At 43.3% G+C, this 12,897-nt stretch overlaps 1 protein-coding gene across 1 annotated transcript in view; it reads right to left on the reverse strand.

The window, feature by feature from the left end:
* Window positions 1-204: 204 nt before the first annotated feature.
* hook1 (hook microtubule-tethering protein 1) overlaps window positions 205-12,897 on the reverse strand; it is a 149,510-nt gene continuing 136,817 nt past the window's right edge. Inside the window, exons 20-22 of the mRNA XM_072510981.1 lie at window positions 11,313-11,414; window positions 8,910-8,978; window positions 205-2,232 (exon numbers count right to left, since the gene is read on the reverse strand). Coding sequence (XP_072367082.1) covers window positions 2,086-2,232; window positions 8,910-8,978; window positions 11,313-11,414 — 318 coding nt within the window. The 3' untranslated portion in view covers window positions 205-2,085. The remainder of the gene's footprint in view (window positions 2,233-8,909; window positions 8,979-11,312; window positions 11,415-12,897) is intronic.

Consider the following 12,897-nt stretch of genomic DNA (forward strand, 5'->3'; position numbering starts at 1 on the left):
TATTCACAAAATGTCAAAGTGATCCTGCAGTTAAATTTGGTAGGGCCTCTGGAAATCCATACAGGTTGACTTCCCAGCCATTAAATCTCTTCCTCTGCCCCAAGCACCCACATGCCTCACAGTTAATATCAGGGCAATAACGATGAAATGAAAACAAACATTTTGTGACCACTGTATTTTCATGAATTGATGAAATGAAGAATATACTGGAACTCAGTTTTATTGCACAATTATCTTTCTCCTTTGCTTTCTTCAGGATATGTCTCTTCAAGAATCAGTATACATGCATCAATCAGTTTTGCAACATTGTGTTTGAAGACAGAAATTAAGATTGCATTAGAACAGCACAGATCATATATGTTTTTCTTTGTACAAAGCAATAATACACGTCATGTGAAAGGTGGGGATTCATTGAACTCGAAGATGGACTCACTCAAATCACTTTTCAAACCTGGAACATGAGTGATGAGGCAGAAAAGTGATACATGCACAGTGCCTGTAACTGTGCATTAGTAAGTCAAGAATTGTTAAAGTGGTTCATAATATTGGAAATCAAACAAAAATAAACTAGTTTAAGTGAGTTGTCTACATATATGTAGTTATATTAGTCGCATCACTTCAGATTAGTATTTTTGTAAGCTTAAGCAAAATGTGGTGAGGATCTTCTACAACCACATACATCACTTGCAGTGTAAATATTATTTTTTTAAACTCTTCTACTCAGAAACAAACAGGCAGAAAAGTACAAAAAGTGAAGTTACAGTCCATATGACTGATGCTGAACCCATCTTTCAAAGTTGACAGTTATGACAAAGTTTTTCAATAAAGAACATTTGAGACAATTGTAATAAAGAAATTTCAAAATCCACTAAATACAAACACAAAAAATCATTTTTCTCTTAAAATCCTGACCACATTCCATTAAGAAACTTGTATATTGCTACCACTGCTGATAAAGCAAGAGTTTCAACAAAGGATGATAAAATGCACCAAATCTGGTATTTTTTGGAAATCAACCAGACTTCAATCCAAGGCTGTATAATTGCTTACTACACAGTTTCTCAGGTGTATGAAATAAAGCTTTTGATAAATGCTTCCCTGACCTAATTAGGGCCTAAGCAATGTAGGCACCCTGTGTAACAATTCAAATCTACTAAAAACACAAAAGTATCTATTCCAGTCACATTAGAAAGGACATAAATCCAAAATAATGAAGAATATGTTAATTGTATTAGTTTTTTTCAGGCTAATTTACTAAAAAATCATCAATCGAGGCTCAACTTCAGATTTATAAGCATTCAATTTAAAACTACAGGTTTATGAGTAAAGCACTTGGAAATATAGATTTCATGGAAATATATAATAAAAGCCTTCAGGACACTTTCAAAGTTTCATTGTATAAAACAAGATTTAGTATAGAAACTACAATTTAGTGTTCTTCATATAATTTCATGTAGCATATTTTTCTTCCTCAATAACTAAACTGATATTACTGTACTTTGAAATCCAACATAATACAAGCCAAAATAGGATTTTATTGCTGTGTTTACATGTTAAGATTTGTTCTGAAGTACATGAAGATTACAATCACATTTTATATTTTTTTAAATTTACAAAAGTGCTAGAATATGTGTTGCCACGTAAACCCAGAAACTAAGATAGATTTTTGAAGTAAACAGTGACAAAATACTACTGCAAGAAAAACATTGAATTTATTTACTGGAGAATGCTTATTTTCAAATTGATAAAATTAAAATCAGGAAATATATATTATTATATATAAATTTAAATGTTGATGCAAAAAAAGCCCTAAATAACTTGCTATTTATTTCATCCTTGTCCCTCACCATTCTGTTCTATATACAAAGTAATTTGGATGCGTTGAAAAGGAACCCTATAAGAGTTAAAGGTAAGCTTTCCACTGAAATTAATCTAAGGTAGAAATGTACTTTTGAAAGTTTTATAAAATACTGATCTCAGTCATATTTCCTTTCTGCTTTAACTTCCACTTTTAAAATATTTTTATATATAGTATTTTTAAAAAGGGCCACCTGTACACATTGATTGCAACTACCATTGGTTGTTCTATTTGGGGTCTGCTGCAGGTGTAGCAACTGTGAGAGTTTTCCGTGTACTGGTTACCTGTCGTTGTTTTGCTAAGAATGACCGATTTGCGTTTAGACCAAAGCCTCCTAATCGGGCTTCCGTGGCTATCTTCTGAAAAGCCAAACTCTGAAAGCAGTCCACAATTACTTGTCTTACATTGAGAAAAAGAAAATGACGTAAGAAACAAATAGCAAACATATTACCCAAAATGGTAGCGAGAAATGCCAATCAACACTTATAAAGCACTAACTGAGGCGTGGAGGCAGGTAATCTGCAAGCCTGGGGGAGGGGGGGGGGGGGGGTGCAGGGTATTTTCTTTGTCTCATCCTTGAGGTGGTGCTGGTTGTCATCTTAGGTGGACCTGGGACCCAGGACTTTGTAAGGAGGAGATGATTTATCATGGTGTAAATGGCTGACTTGAGTGTGAGGGGGGTGCAGGAGATGAGAGACCCCCAGCAAGGTTGGTGACCTGGAATGTGCAGGGCCTGGGATGACCGGTGAAGCAGGCAAGAGTTGTGGGCCGATGTGGTGTTATTACAGGAGACTCACTTGCAGATGCGGGACCAGGCCAGGTTGCAGAAGGGCCCGGGGGCTGGTGACTCTAATTTACAAAAGGGTCCGTTTCCAGACAGGAAGGTCTGGCTGATCCAGGGGGATTGGTACATGATGGTTTCAGGCATATTGGAGGGGAAGGCGGTGTGTTAGTGAATTTATTTATTTATTTATTTTTAAATTTAGAGTGCCCAATTCATTTTTTCCAATTTAGGGGCAATTAAGCATGGCCAATCCACCTAGCCTGCACATCTTTGGGTTGTGGGGAGTGAAATCCACGCAAGCACAGGGAGAATGTGCAAACTCCACACGGACAGTGACCCAGAGCCAGGATTGAACCTGGGACCTCGGCGCCGTAAGGCAACATGGCTAACCCATTGTGCCACCGTGCTGCCCGTGTTAGTGAATTTATATGCCCTGAATTAGAATGACGTAAAGTTTATAAGGAGGTTGTTGGCTGCAATACTAGATTTAGATACGCACCAATTGATTTTAGAGGGAGATTTCAACTGTGTGCTGGGCCCGAAGCAGGGTTGCTCCAGACCAAAGTTGCTGGTCCCTTCGGGGCTGGCGAGGGTGTTAGCTGCATTCATGGAAAAGACAGGAGGTGCGGACCAGTGGCGGTTTATGCACACTGGGGATAAGGAGTTCTCATTTTCTTCTCCGGTGCACAATGTGTAATCGAGGATAGACGTCTTTGTCATGGGTAGAACTCTTCTCTGCTGGGGCGAAAAAGGCGGAATACTTGACAGTGATTATTTCTGACCATTCTCCGCACCTGGTAGATCTGATGGCAGAGGTGGGTCTGACTCAGCAGAATGGAGGTTGGGCATTAGGCTTTTTGGATTGAGTTTGTTTATTGTCACGTGTACCGAGGTACAGTGAAAAGTATTTTTCTGCAAACAGATCATTAAGTAAATGAAAAGAAAATACATAAAAGGGCAACATAAGGTACACAATGTAAATACATAGACACTGGCATCGGGTGAAGCACACAGGGGTGTAGTATTAATGAGGTCAGTCCATAAGAGAGTAGTTTAGGAGTCTGGTTAACAGTGGGGAAGAAGCTGTTTTTGAATCTGTTTGTGCGTGTTCTCAGACTTTTGTATCTCCTGCCCGATGGAAGAAGTTGGAAGAGTGAGTAAGCCGATATAGGCTTTTATTGGATATTGGGTTCTGGGAGAAAGCCTCTTGAGTCATAAGAGAATATGTAAACTTTAATGGGAATGGGACGGTCTCGCCCTCTACTCTATGGGAGGCGTTGAAGGCGGTGGTTAAAGGGGAGATCATATCGTAAATAGTAGATGAGACCAAAAGTTGAAAAATCTCAGCAGGTCTGGCAGCATCTGTAGGAAGAGAAAAAAGCTAATGTCTCGAGTCCAAATAACCCATTTTCTCTTTTGGCTTCAGATTCCAGCATTTGCTGTAATTTGCTTTTACTTAGTTAGTAGATGAGATCCTGGGAGTGGACCGTGGGTATGCAAGCGAACCTATTGCGGAACCATTGGCACACAGGAAAAAGCTACAAATGCAATTTGACCTGCTGTCTATGGGCAGGGCAGTGCGCCAGATGAGGTGGTGGAAAGGGTGGTGTATGAGTATGGGGAGAAGGTTAGTCATCTCTTGGCTCACCCCTAAGGCAACAGGAGGCTACTAGGGAGATCATTCAGGTTAGGGATTTGGAGGGCAGGTTGGTCTCTGCTCCGGACACGGTGAATGGGGCATTTTGGGCCTTTTATGAGAGATTTTATACATTGGAGCCATTCGGGGCTGAGTGGAGAATTAAAAAATTTTTTTTTAAGAGTGTCTGGAGTTTCCAAGGTGGCGGAGGAATTGCAGAAGGAGTTGGTGGCGCCACTGGGATTGGAAGAGGTCCGAACAGCCCCTGGAAAGATGAAGATGGGGTAGGTGCCAGGGCAGGATGGGTTCCTGGTAGAATTTTATAAGATGTTTGCCGATCAATTGGTCCCATTACTGATGAGGCTGTAAAAGGATTCCCTGGAGCGGTGTTCTGTCCCTGAGATGTTGGGGCAGGCATCTGTCTCCCTTCTCCTGAAAAAGGATAAGGATCCCACAGAGTGTGGATTGCCCTTTTTCACTGCTCAATGTGGACCTGAAGCTTTTGGCCAAGATGTTGGTGGTGTGGTTGGAAATCTGTTGGGGAGGACCAGACGGGATTTGTAAAGGGCCGAAAGTTGTCATCCAACATGAGGTGGCTGCTCAATGTGGTTCTCACCCCAGCAGCTGGGCTGGAACCGGAGACCATCTTGTCACTGGACTCAGAAAAAGGGTTCGACAGGGTTAAGTGGAGGTACCTCTTCACGGTCTTGGAGAGGCTTGGGTTGGGATTCTGAGTTTGTGTCGTGGATGCGGTTGTTGTACACGGCTCCTTCGGCCAGCATGCGAACCAACACCATGAGTTTGGGGTCATTTCGAATACATAGGGGGAAAACGAGACATGGGTGCCATATGCCTCCACTCTTGTTCGCGCTGGCGATTGAGCTTTTTTGAGATGATTGCCCTGAGGGCCTCAGATAAGTAGAGAGGAATTGTTAGAGGTGGGGCAGAACACACGTTGGGTGTCCTTGTATGTGGATGACTGTCTGCTATGCGTGAGGGACTCAGGGCCAGCTCTGGGGGCCAAAATGGGTATATTGAAAAGCTTTGGCTACTTCTCAGGATACAAGTTAAATTTTGGGAAGAGTGATTATTTTATAGTCAATACTTCAGGGAGGGGAGCCAGTTTGCCTTTCCATCTGGCTGGGACTAGCTTTCTGTATTTGAGGTCCAGGTGGCTCGGAATTGGGCATAGCTCTGTAAATTGAATTACACCAACCTAGTGGGGAGGGTCAAGGTGGATCTGCAAAGGTGGGACAGTCTTCCACTGACCTTGGCAGGCCAGTTTCAATCCGTCAAGGTGAACATCTTGCTGAGGTTTTTGTTTTTATTTCAGTGTCTTCCGGTACTCCTACCCAAGTTTTTTTTACGGTGATTGTGCGGCTTCTATTGTGTTTCATGTGGGGGCAGGAAAACCTGGAGGATTCAGAGATGGGTCTTATAAAATGATAGACAGTCGGAGGGGTTTGCGCTGCCTAATTCGATGTTTTACTACTGGGCTGCCAACGTAGAGGTGTTGGGGTGGTGTGGAGACCTGGGGCGGGATTCTCCACTCCCGCGCCGAAGTGGTCGCGGCGTCGTGAATGCCGTCGAGGTTCACAACGGCGCGAAACGGCCCCGATCCCGACCGATTCAGGCCCTGACAATGGGCCAGGATCGGGGCAGCGTCATCTACACGCGCCAGGCCTTGTCGCCCGCGTAAAGGCGGCGCCGCATAGATGACGCGGCCGGCGCCGCATAACGGGTGTCATCCGCGCATGCGTGGTTGCCGTCCTCTCTAAGTCCGCCCCGCAAGAAGATGTCTGACGGATCTTGCGGGGCCGCGGAAGGAAGGAGGTCCTCCTTCAGAGAGGACAATCGGTGGGCACTGATCGCGGGCCACCCCACATTTGAGGTACCCCCCGGTGCAGGATCCCCCCTCGCCCCCCCCCCCAGCATTCGCGCACCGTTCACGACGGCAGCGACCAGGTGTGGACGGCGCAGGGGGGAACCCGCCGTTTTGGCCTGGCCGCTCGGCCCATCCGGGCCTGAGAATAGGGGGGGTGCCGGAGAATTGCCATTTTGGGTGTCTCCGGCAATTCTCCGGCCCGCGAAACTCGACCGGGCCGTTCCCGCCGCTTGGGAGAATCGCGGGAAGGCGTCGGACCGGAGGCCCGGGAAATCTTGGCGGCCCAGGCGATTCTCCCAACCGGCGCGGGAGTGGAGAACCGCGCCCCTGGTGTCTACCTGGTTGCGGATGGAGTCTGGGTCATGCAGAGGGTCCAGTTTGGAATACTGGCAACGGCATCTTTGCCTTTTGCTCCGGCAAAGTACTCGTCAAACCTGGTGGTTGAAGGGGTAGTATGTCCGGCACCTATGGACAGATTTTGGGGGGAAAGTTGGTCTTGGTGGAGGGGGTAAAGGTGAAATGTGAGCAGGACCTGGGATCCATGCTGGGTGAGGAGGTGTGGAGCGAGTCCCTCTGCAGGGTGAACGCTACGTCATCCTGTGCGAGGCCGAGCCTGATCCAGCTCAAGGTAGTGTTCAAGGTGCACCTCACCAAGGCCAGAATGAGTTGTTTTTTTGAGAGGGTTAAGGATAGATGCGCACAAAGTTCAAAAGGGCCTTCGAACCACATTCACATTTTCTGGTCCTGTCCCAAACCTGTGGATTTCTGGGTCTCTTTTTTCAACAACATATTGGCAATCTTGAATATGGAGCTGGAGGTCTGTCGTTTAGCGGCTATATTCGGGGTATCGAAACTGCCAGAGTTGTGGATGAGGCGGATGCCCTGGCATTCACCTTGCTCACTACTTAGAGGCAAATTCTCTTGGATTGGAGACTGGTGACACCACCTCGCGCTTGGTGTGACTAGGTGATTTAATGGAGTTTTTGCACCTCGAGAAGGTCAAATATAAAAGATAGTCACCATAATCCCAGATGACCATCGGCTGCTTTTCATTTTGAGGGGGAGAGCTGACTGGTGGTGACTTAACCTGAGGATCACCATACCTCAGGCAAGGGCCAAGGTTGAGAAGGTGGCACCTTCATGAATAACCTCAGCCTGTATGGGAATTGAACCCATGCTGCTGGTCTTGAATCAATATAGATACCGTCAAACAACATATCCCCTTATTCAATTTCTTCCAGTGAAATGAAGTTAGTAAAACACTCTTGTTCTGTGAGGCTGCCTGCTACTTAAAGCTCTTACATGCATTGGTGTCCTCTAGCAGCAGCCATCTCCTCCCCTCTCCCCCGACCACCACCTAAGCACTGACTCTGAAAAAAGGAACAATGTTGTTCCCAGAAGTGTACAGCTTGGTGTTTTATACTATTGCTCTTTTTATCACATATTAATGACCAAGGCTTGGGTATTCAGGGCAAAATTTCAAAGTTTACAGCTGACACAAAACTTAGAAACATAAATGGAAAAAAATAGCAGCAAACATTAGGAAGGCATAGGCAGGCTGAAATGGGCAGACACATGGCAGGTGCAAATCAAAGCAGTGAATTGCATGAATGTGGAGAAGGCATATAAATCACATTGCACAATTTTAAAGGGGTTGAGTAACAGGGAAACCTGAGGGCTTATGTACACAAATCTTTTGAAGGTGGCGGATCAAATTGACAAATTATTATGAAGATATATGTGATCCTTGGCTGTATAGAAGAAGAGTACAAGTATGAATAAGCAATGCTAAACTTTTTCAGCACACTAATTAAATCTCATGTGGAAAATTACATTGCAATAGCACCTTCTAATACTAATAGCACCCATATATTTGTGCATCTATGTATACATAGTCAAAGCAGAATAAACTAATTTCCGGTTGTGAACTTTTAAACTCCATGTGCTGCACATTTTGCCTTTTCTGTCCTGCAAAGATATTACATGCCTCAAATTATGGGCCCCACACTTTAGGAAGGACATCAACGCTCTGGAGAGAGGGCAGAGGTTATTTACCAGGATAATACCCATTTTCAGCTCTCTTGAAGGATTAATGAAACTGGAATTATTCTATGTAGAGCAGGAAAGTTACAGGCAAATTTTAATAGAACTCTTCGAAGCATGAGAAGCTCGGATAGAAGAAATAAGGAGAAACGCTGTCCATAAACAGATTGTTACTGGAGGACATAGATACAAGTTAAATGGCAAAATAACCATAAGGGAGAGGAGGAGAAATTATTTTATGCAATAAGGTGGTTATTATCTGGAATTCACTATTGGTAGCACAGTTGTTAGCACTGTTGCTTCACATCTGGTTTCCTCCCATAAGTCACGAAAGACGTGCTGTTAGGAAACTTGGACATTCTGAATTCTCCCTCAGTGTAACCGAACAGGTGCTGGAATGTGGCAACTAGGGGATTTTCACAGTAACTTCATTGCAGTGTTAATGTAAGCCTACTTGTGACAATAATAAAGATTATAACAAAGATTCTTATCTAAAAGAGCGGTGGGAGTAGATTCAATAGACATTTTCAGTAAAGAATTAGCTCTGCGCTTGAAAAGGAACAATTTCCAATGGCTACAGCAAAAGAGGAGTGAGACTAATCACAAACTTATCCATAAAGCAATCCACATAGATTGCTGCTGTGCTTTAGGATTTCGGATTGTTAGGTTCATAATTCTACATTGTCTATGGTTAATAATTTACCTTATTGTACCATGCTGTTACTATCAGCTCCTCTTCATATCCTCGAAGTTTTGCTTGCTCACATTCACGCTAATAAAAATACAGGAAAAGAAGACAAACCATTCAAGGAAATAATCAACATATTCTCACTGCATACAAAGAGACAGCTTTTTGTGAATTAAAGGTTTGGGATAAATAAACCAGAAAATGTGAACTTACTTATAATTTATAATCAAAATGCAAGAATACTTATCTACTTGTAGAATCTAACAAAATCAATTAGACTGCAAGAATGAAAAAGGTCCCAAATGTCCTGATACAGACATTATGCCAAACTTTAAATAATTTCTATGGTGATCTTATTGATGGGAGCATCATACCTAAAAATTGTTCTAAGCTCCTTTGCCTAGGCCAGAATTTAAAAATTGACGCTAAAATGAATGTCAACACAATGCCAGGCTAATAAGTGGGCTGTTGTCTTCTGCAATGTTGCTTCAGTCTCAGAACCTCTTGTCACTATGTTTTTACTTCTGCCATTATCATTCAGAGCTGCCCATTGGGAAGACCATTCCAACTGAATTCTAGCTGAAAGCATGGTGAAAGAGATGGTTTGAAACTGTTTGTTGCATTGAGGCTGATAGCACTTCAGTTAAGCATTGAACATTTATACTCTATAGCCTGTAGTGTGCAGCCTTTCCGCAGGAAGAACATTTACAACCGCAGTGGGTCATGGTACGAGTGACAAGTAGTTACCAGGCCAACGTTACAGATGGGCCAGGGGACAAGGAACCAAGCTGCAGAATCAGATGATCACAAGAGCATGAGTTGATCTTTGCAGACCTTGGATTCTACCTAGCAGGAGTGAAAGCACTACCGGATTTGACAGGCTGGGACATTGGCCAGGTAGAGTTGTGAAGCCCAACCTCAAACTACAGATGACACAGCTTCATAGAGCAGTATCAGCATGAACATATTGGCAGCAAAGTTAATCTCAGGATGACCGTACATTGTTCAAACTAGCCGACCCCTCAAGGGCCAGGAAATAACTAGGCCTTCTTGGACATGGAACCAACTGCAGCAGGTGCATCTCCAAGGTGCAAAGTCTTCTTTATCCCTTGGAGTCTGTACTGATCAACTTCAGTCAGCCACCACATTTGTGTTTCCTGTTTCCCATTCTCTATCACACCCCTGATTTGGGCCTTGTCGATGGTGGACATGCTTTGGGGAGTCAGGAGGGGAGTTACTCGCCCCAGAATTCCTAGCCTCTGACCTGGATTTCAGCCACACTATTTGTATGGCTGGTTTCATTCAGTTTTTGGCCAGTAACTCCTATCATGTTGATGATTGGGGATTCAGCTTTGGTAATGCCATGAATGTGAAGGGGAATGATTAGATTCTCTCGTGATGGAGGTGATGGCACTTAAGTGGCAAGCAGCAGTTTTTGTGCCACTTATCAGAGCAAGGCTGAATGCTGCCCAGATCTTGCTGCATTCGCGAATAGATTGCTTCAATATTTTAGCAGTTGCAAATAGCACTTAATATTGTGCATGCATTAGTGAACATTCCCACTTCTATGATGGAGGGAATGACGTTGATGATAATGCTGAAGATGGTTGGGCCTAGAACACTACCCTCAGGAACTCCTAAAGTATTGCCCTGGGTTTGAGTTGATTCCAACAGCCAAAATGATCTTCCTTTGTGCTAGGTATAACATCAGACAGCAGAGCTGTTTCCCTCTGATTCCCATCGACTTAGATTTTGCTAGGGTTTCTTAATGCCACACTTAGTCAAATGCTACTTTGATATCAGGTGCAGTGACTCTCACCTCACCCCTTGAATTAAGCCTTTTTGGCCATGTTGGAATCAAAGCTGCAATGAGGTCTGAAGACGAATGGTCCGGGCAGAACCCAAACTGATCAACAATGAGCCAGTCCAACGCCAGCATCTCCACATCATCAATGAGCAGGTTATTCCTGAGTAAGTGTCACTTGATTGCACTGTTGAGAACACCTTCTTTCACTTTACCAATGATCGAAAGTAGACTGATGGGGTGTTAATAGGTTGAATTTGAATTGGTGCAGCTTTTTCTGGACAGGACATACTTGGACAATTTTCCCACATTGTGAGGTAGATGCCAATGCTGCCGTTGTACTGGAGCAGCTTGGCTGTGAACAGGCAGGTTAACACTTATTGCTACATTTTGTAATTGAAGATAATGGGTTAGCGGCAATTTGGGGATAGATATCTCAAAGTGATGGGGATAACTGTTAATTCAGCACGTCTAAATGTCTAAGTCATGAAATAGTCAAGCATTTAGATGAACCAAGCTAGTTGTTATATAGTAGTATGCTAACAACTCAGAACATTGCAATATTATTGAGGAAAATATTCCAATCAGTATAAAGTGTAATAATAGTGACATACTTCCAACATTTGTATTTTTTTGTCCTTTTCATTGATCTGGCCTTTCAGCACTTGGATTTCTGCACTTGCTGGATTTTGTTTTGGATCCAGAGCTTTAATCACCTGTGTACGTAATATAAAAATATTTTTTTCTTCATTAAGCCTCTCCATAAACCTGTACCTAAGTAGCATCAGTTTAGGTGGTCTGGTGGAGGGGGTGGGGAGGAAGATGGTTGAGGAGTTGGGGGTCAGGGGTGCCTGCAGAACTGGTATTTAGATTTCCCAACAGCCACTTACTGTGGGTAACTCCTCCAAGAAAAATGGTCTCTGTGAAGTTCTTGGCTTTGCGCGCACCATTATTGGGAGGTGAAGGAAGTGGGACTGACAAATTTGGTTCCTTGTAATTTTTTGTATGCTGCATTTACCCATTTACCCTTTTTGCTGAATCAAAATTGTAAAAGATAAAATCACACAAGAACGCGCGCGAGGATGGAGGGGAATTCTGCTGGCACTGGATGTTGGAAAATTGCAAGAACATTGCAGTATTTTCTCAAATGTGCTGGTGGCAGGTGAGGTCTCCAGCTATTAGAGTGTACTCAGAAAATTGTCCCTTTACGATTTGCATAATTTAAAATTAAATTTTCATTTAAGAAGAGCACAAAGACACATGCTTACTCTTGCCAGCATGCCACATGGTCCCTGCCCGACATATCCTTCCATGTATTCCAATTTTTAAACCAGTTCTGATGCTCTCCATGTTTCAATTTAAAAATTCCCATTTCAATCCTCAGACGTTTGGTATTAAAAAGTAATTCTACAGAAACACAGGGGTCAAAAGCTCACAGATCTTTTATCCCTTTGTGACGGCTACTTCCGGTGTTGACCCGACTAAAGTTTGCAAGGACAGGGGTGTAACATCAACTCAATTCAGTAATGACAGCAGGAACGTATTCTACAAAGTTAACATGTCTAATCTCCAACTGCTATCGGAGGTCAGGATTCCTGGCAAAGATTTCCAGACCAATTAATTTGTGGAGATGAGGGTTTGGTGGATTGTGCTATATCCCATAAAATCAATCTCAACTTTTCCTATTGATCCATTTATAAGAGTGATTGAAATAGATTCAAAAATGATCAAGCCATGCAGATGCAGGATGAGTACATAGAATCTCTACAGTGCAGAAGGAAGCCATTCGGCCCATCGAGTCTGCACCGACCCTCTGAAGAGTATCCTAATTAGGCTCATTCCCCCACCTTATCCCTGTAACTCCATGTGCTGATGATGGCCAATCCACCTAAACTGCATAATGCTTACCTTTGGGAGCAAACCGGAGCATCTAAAGGATACCATCACAGACATATTCCAAACCTTGAACCCAAAAATGAATTCTACGTTTGCATTTGGATTGGTTGACATGCCAATCTCAGTTAGCATATTGACCCCACATAGAAAATGTCAACTTTGGGTCAACAAGCCCTTCTATACTGCTGAGCTCGTTTGAAGTGGGTAGAAGTTCAGCCCATTACAATCTCACAAAAAAATTCCCAAAGTCAAAACCCCTCATATGTGGATTCCAATTCTTGCCCTTTAGCCACACTTCCACTA

Source organism: Scyliorhinus torazame, chromosome 7, assembly GCF_047496885.1.
Source record: "Scyliorhinus torazame isolate Kashiwa2021f chromosome 7, sScyTor2.1, whole genome shotgun sequence".
Classification (NCBI taxonomy): domain Eukaryota; kingdom Metazoa; phylum Chordata; class Chondrichthyes; order Carcharhiniformes; family Scyliorhinidae; genus Scyliorhinus; species Scyliorhinus torazame.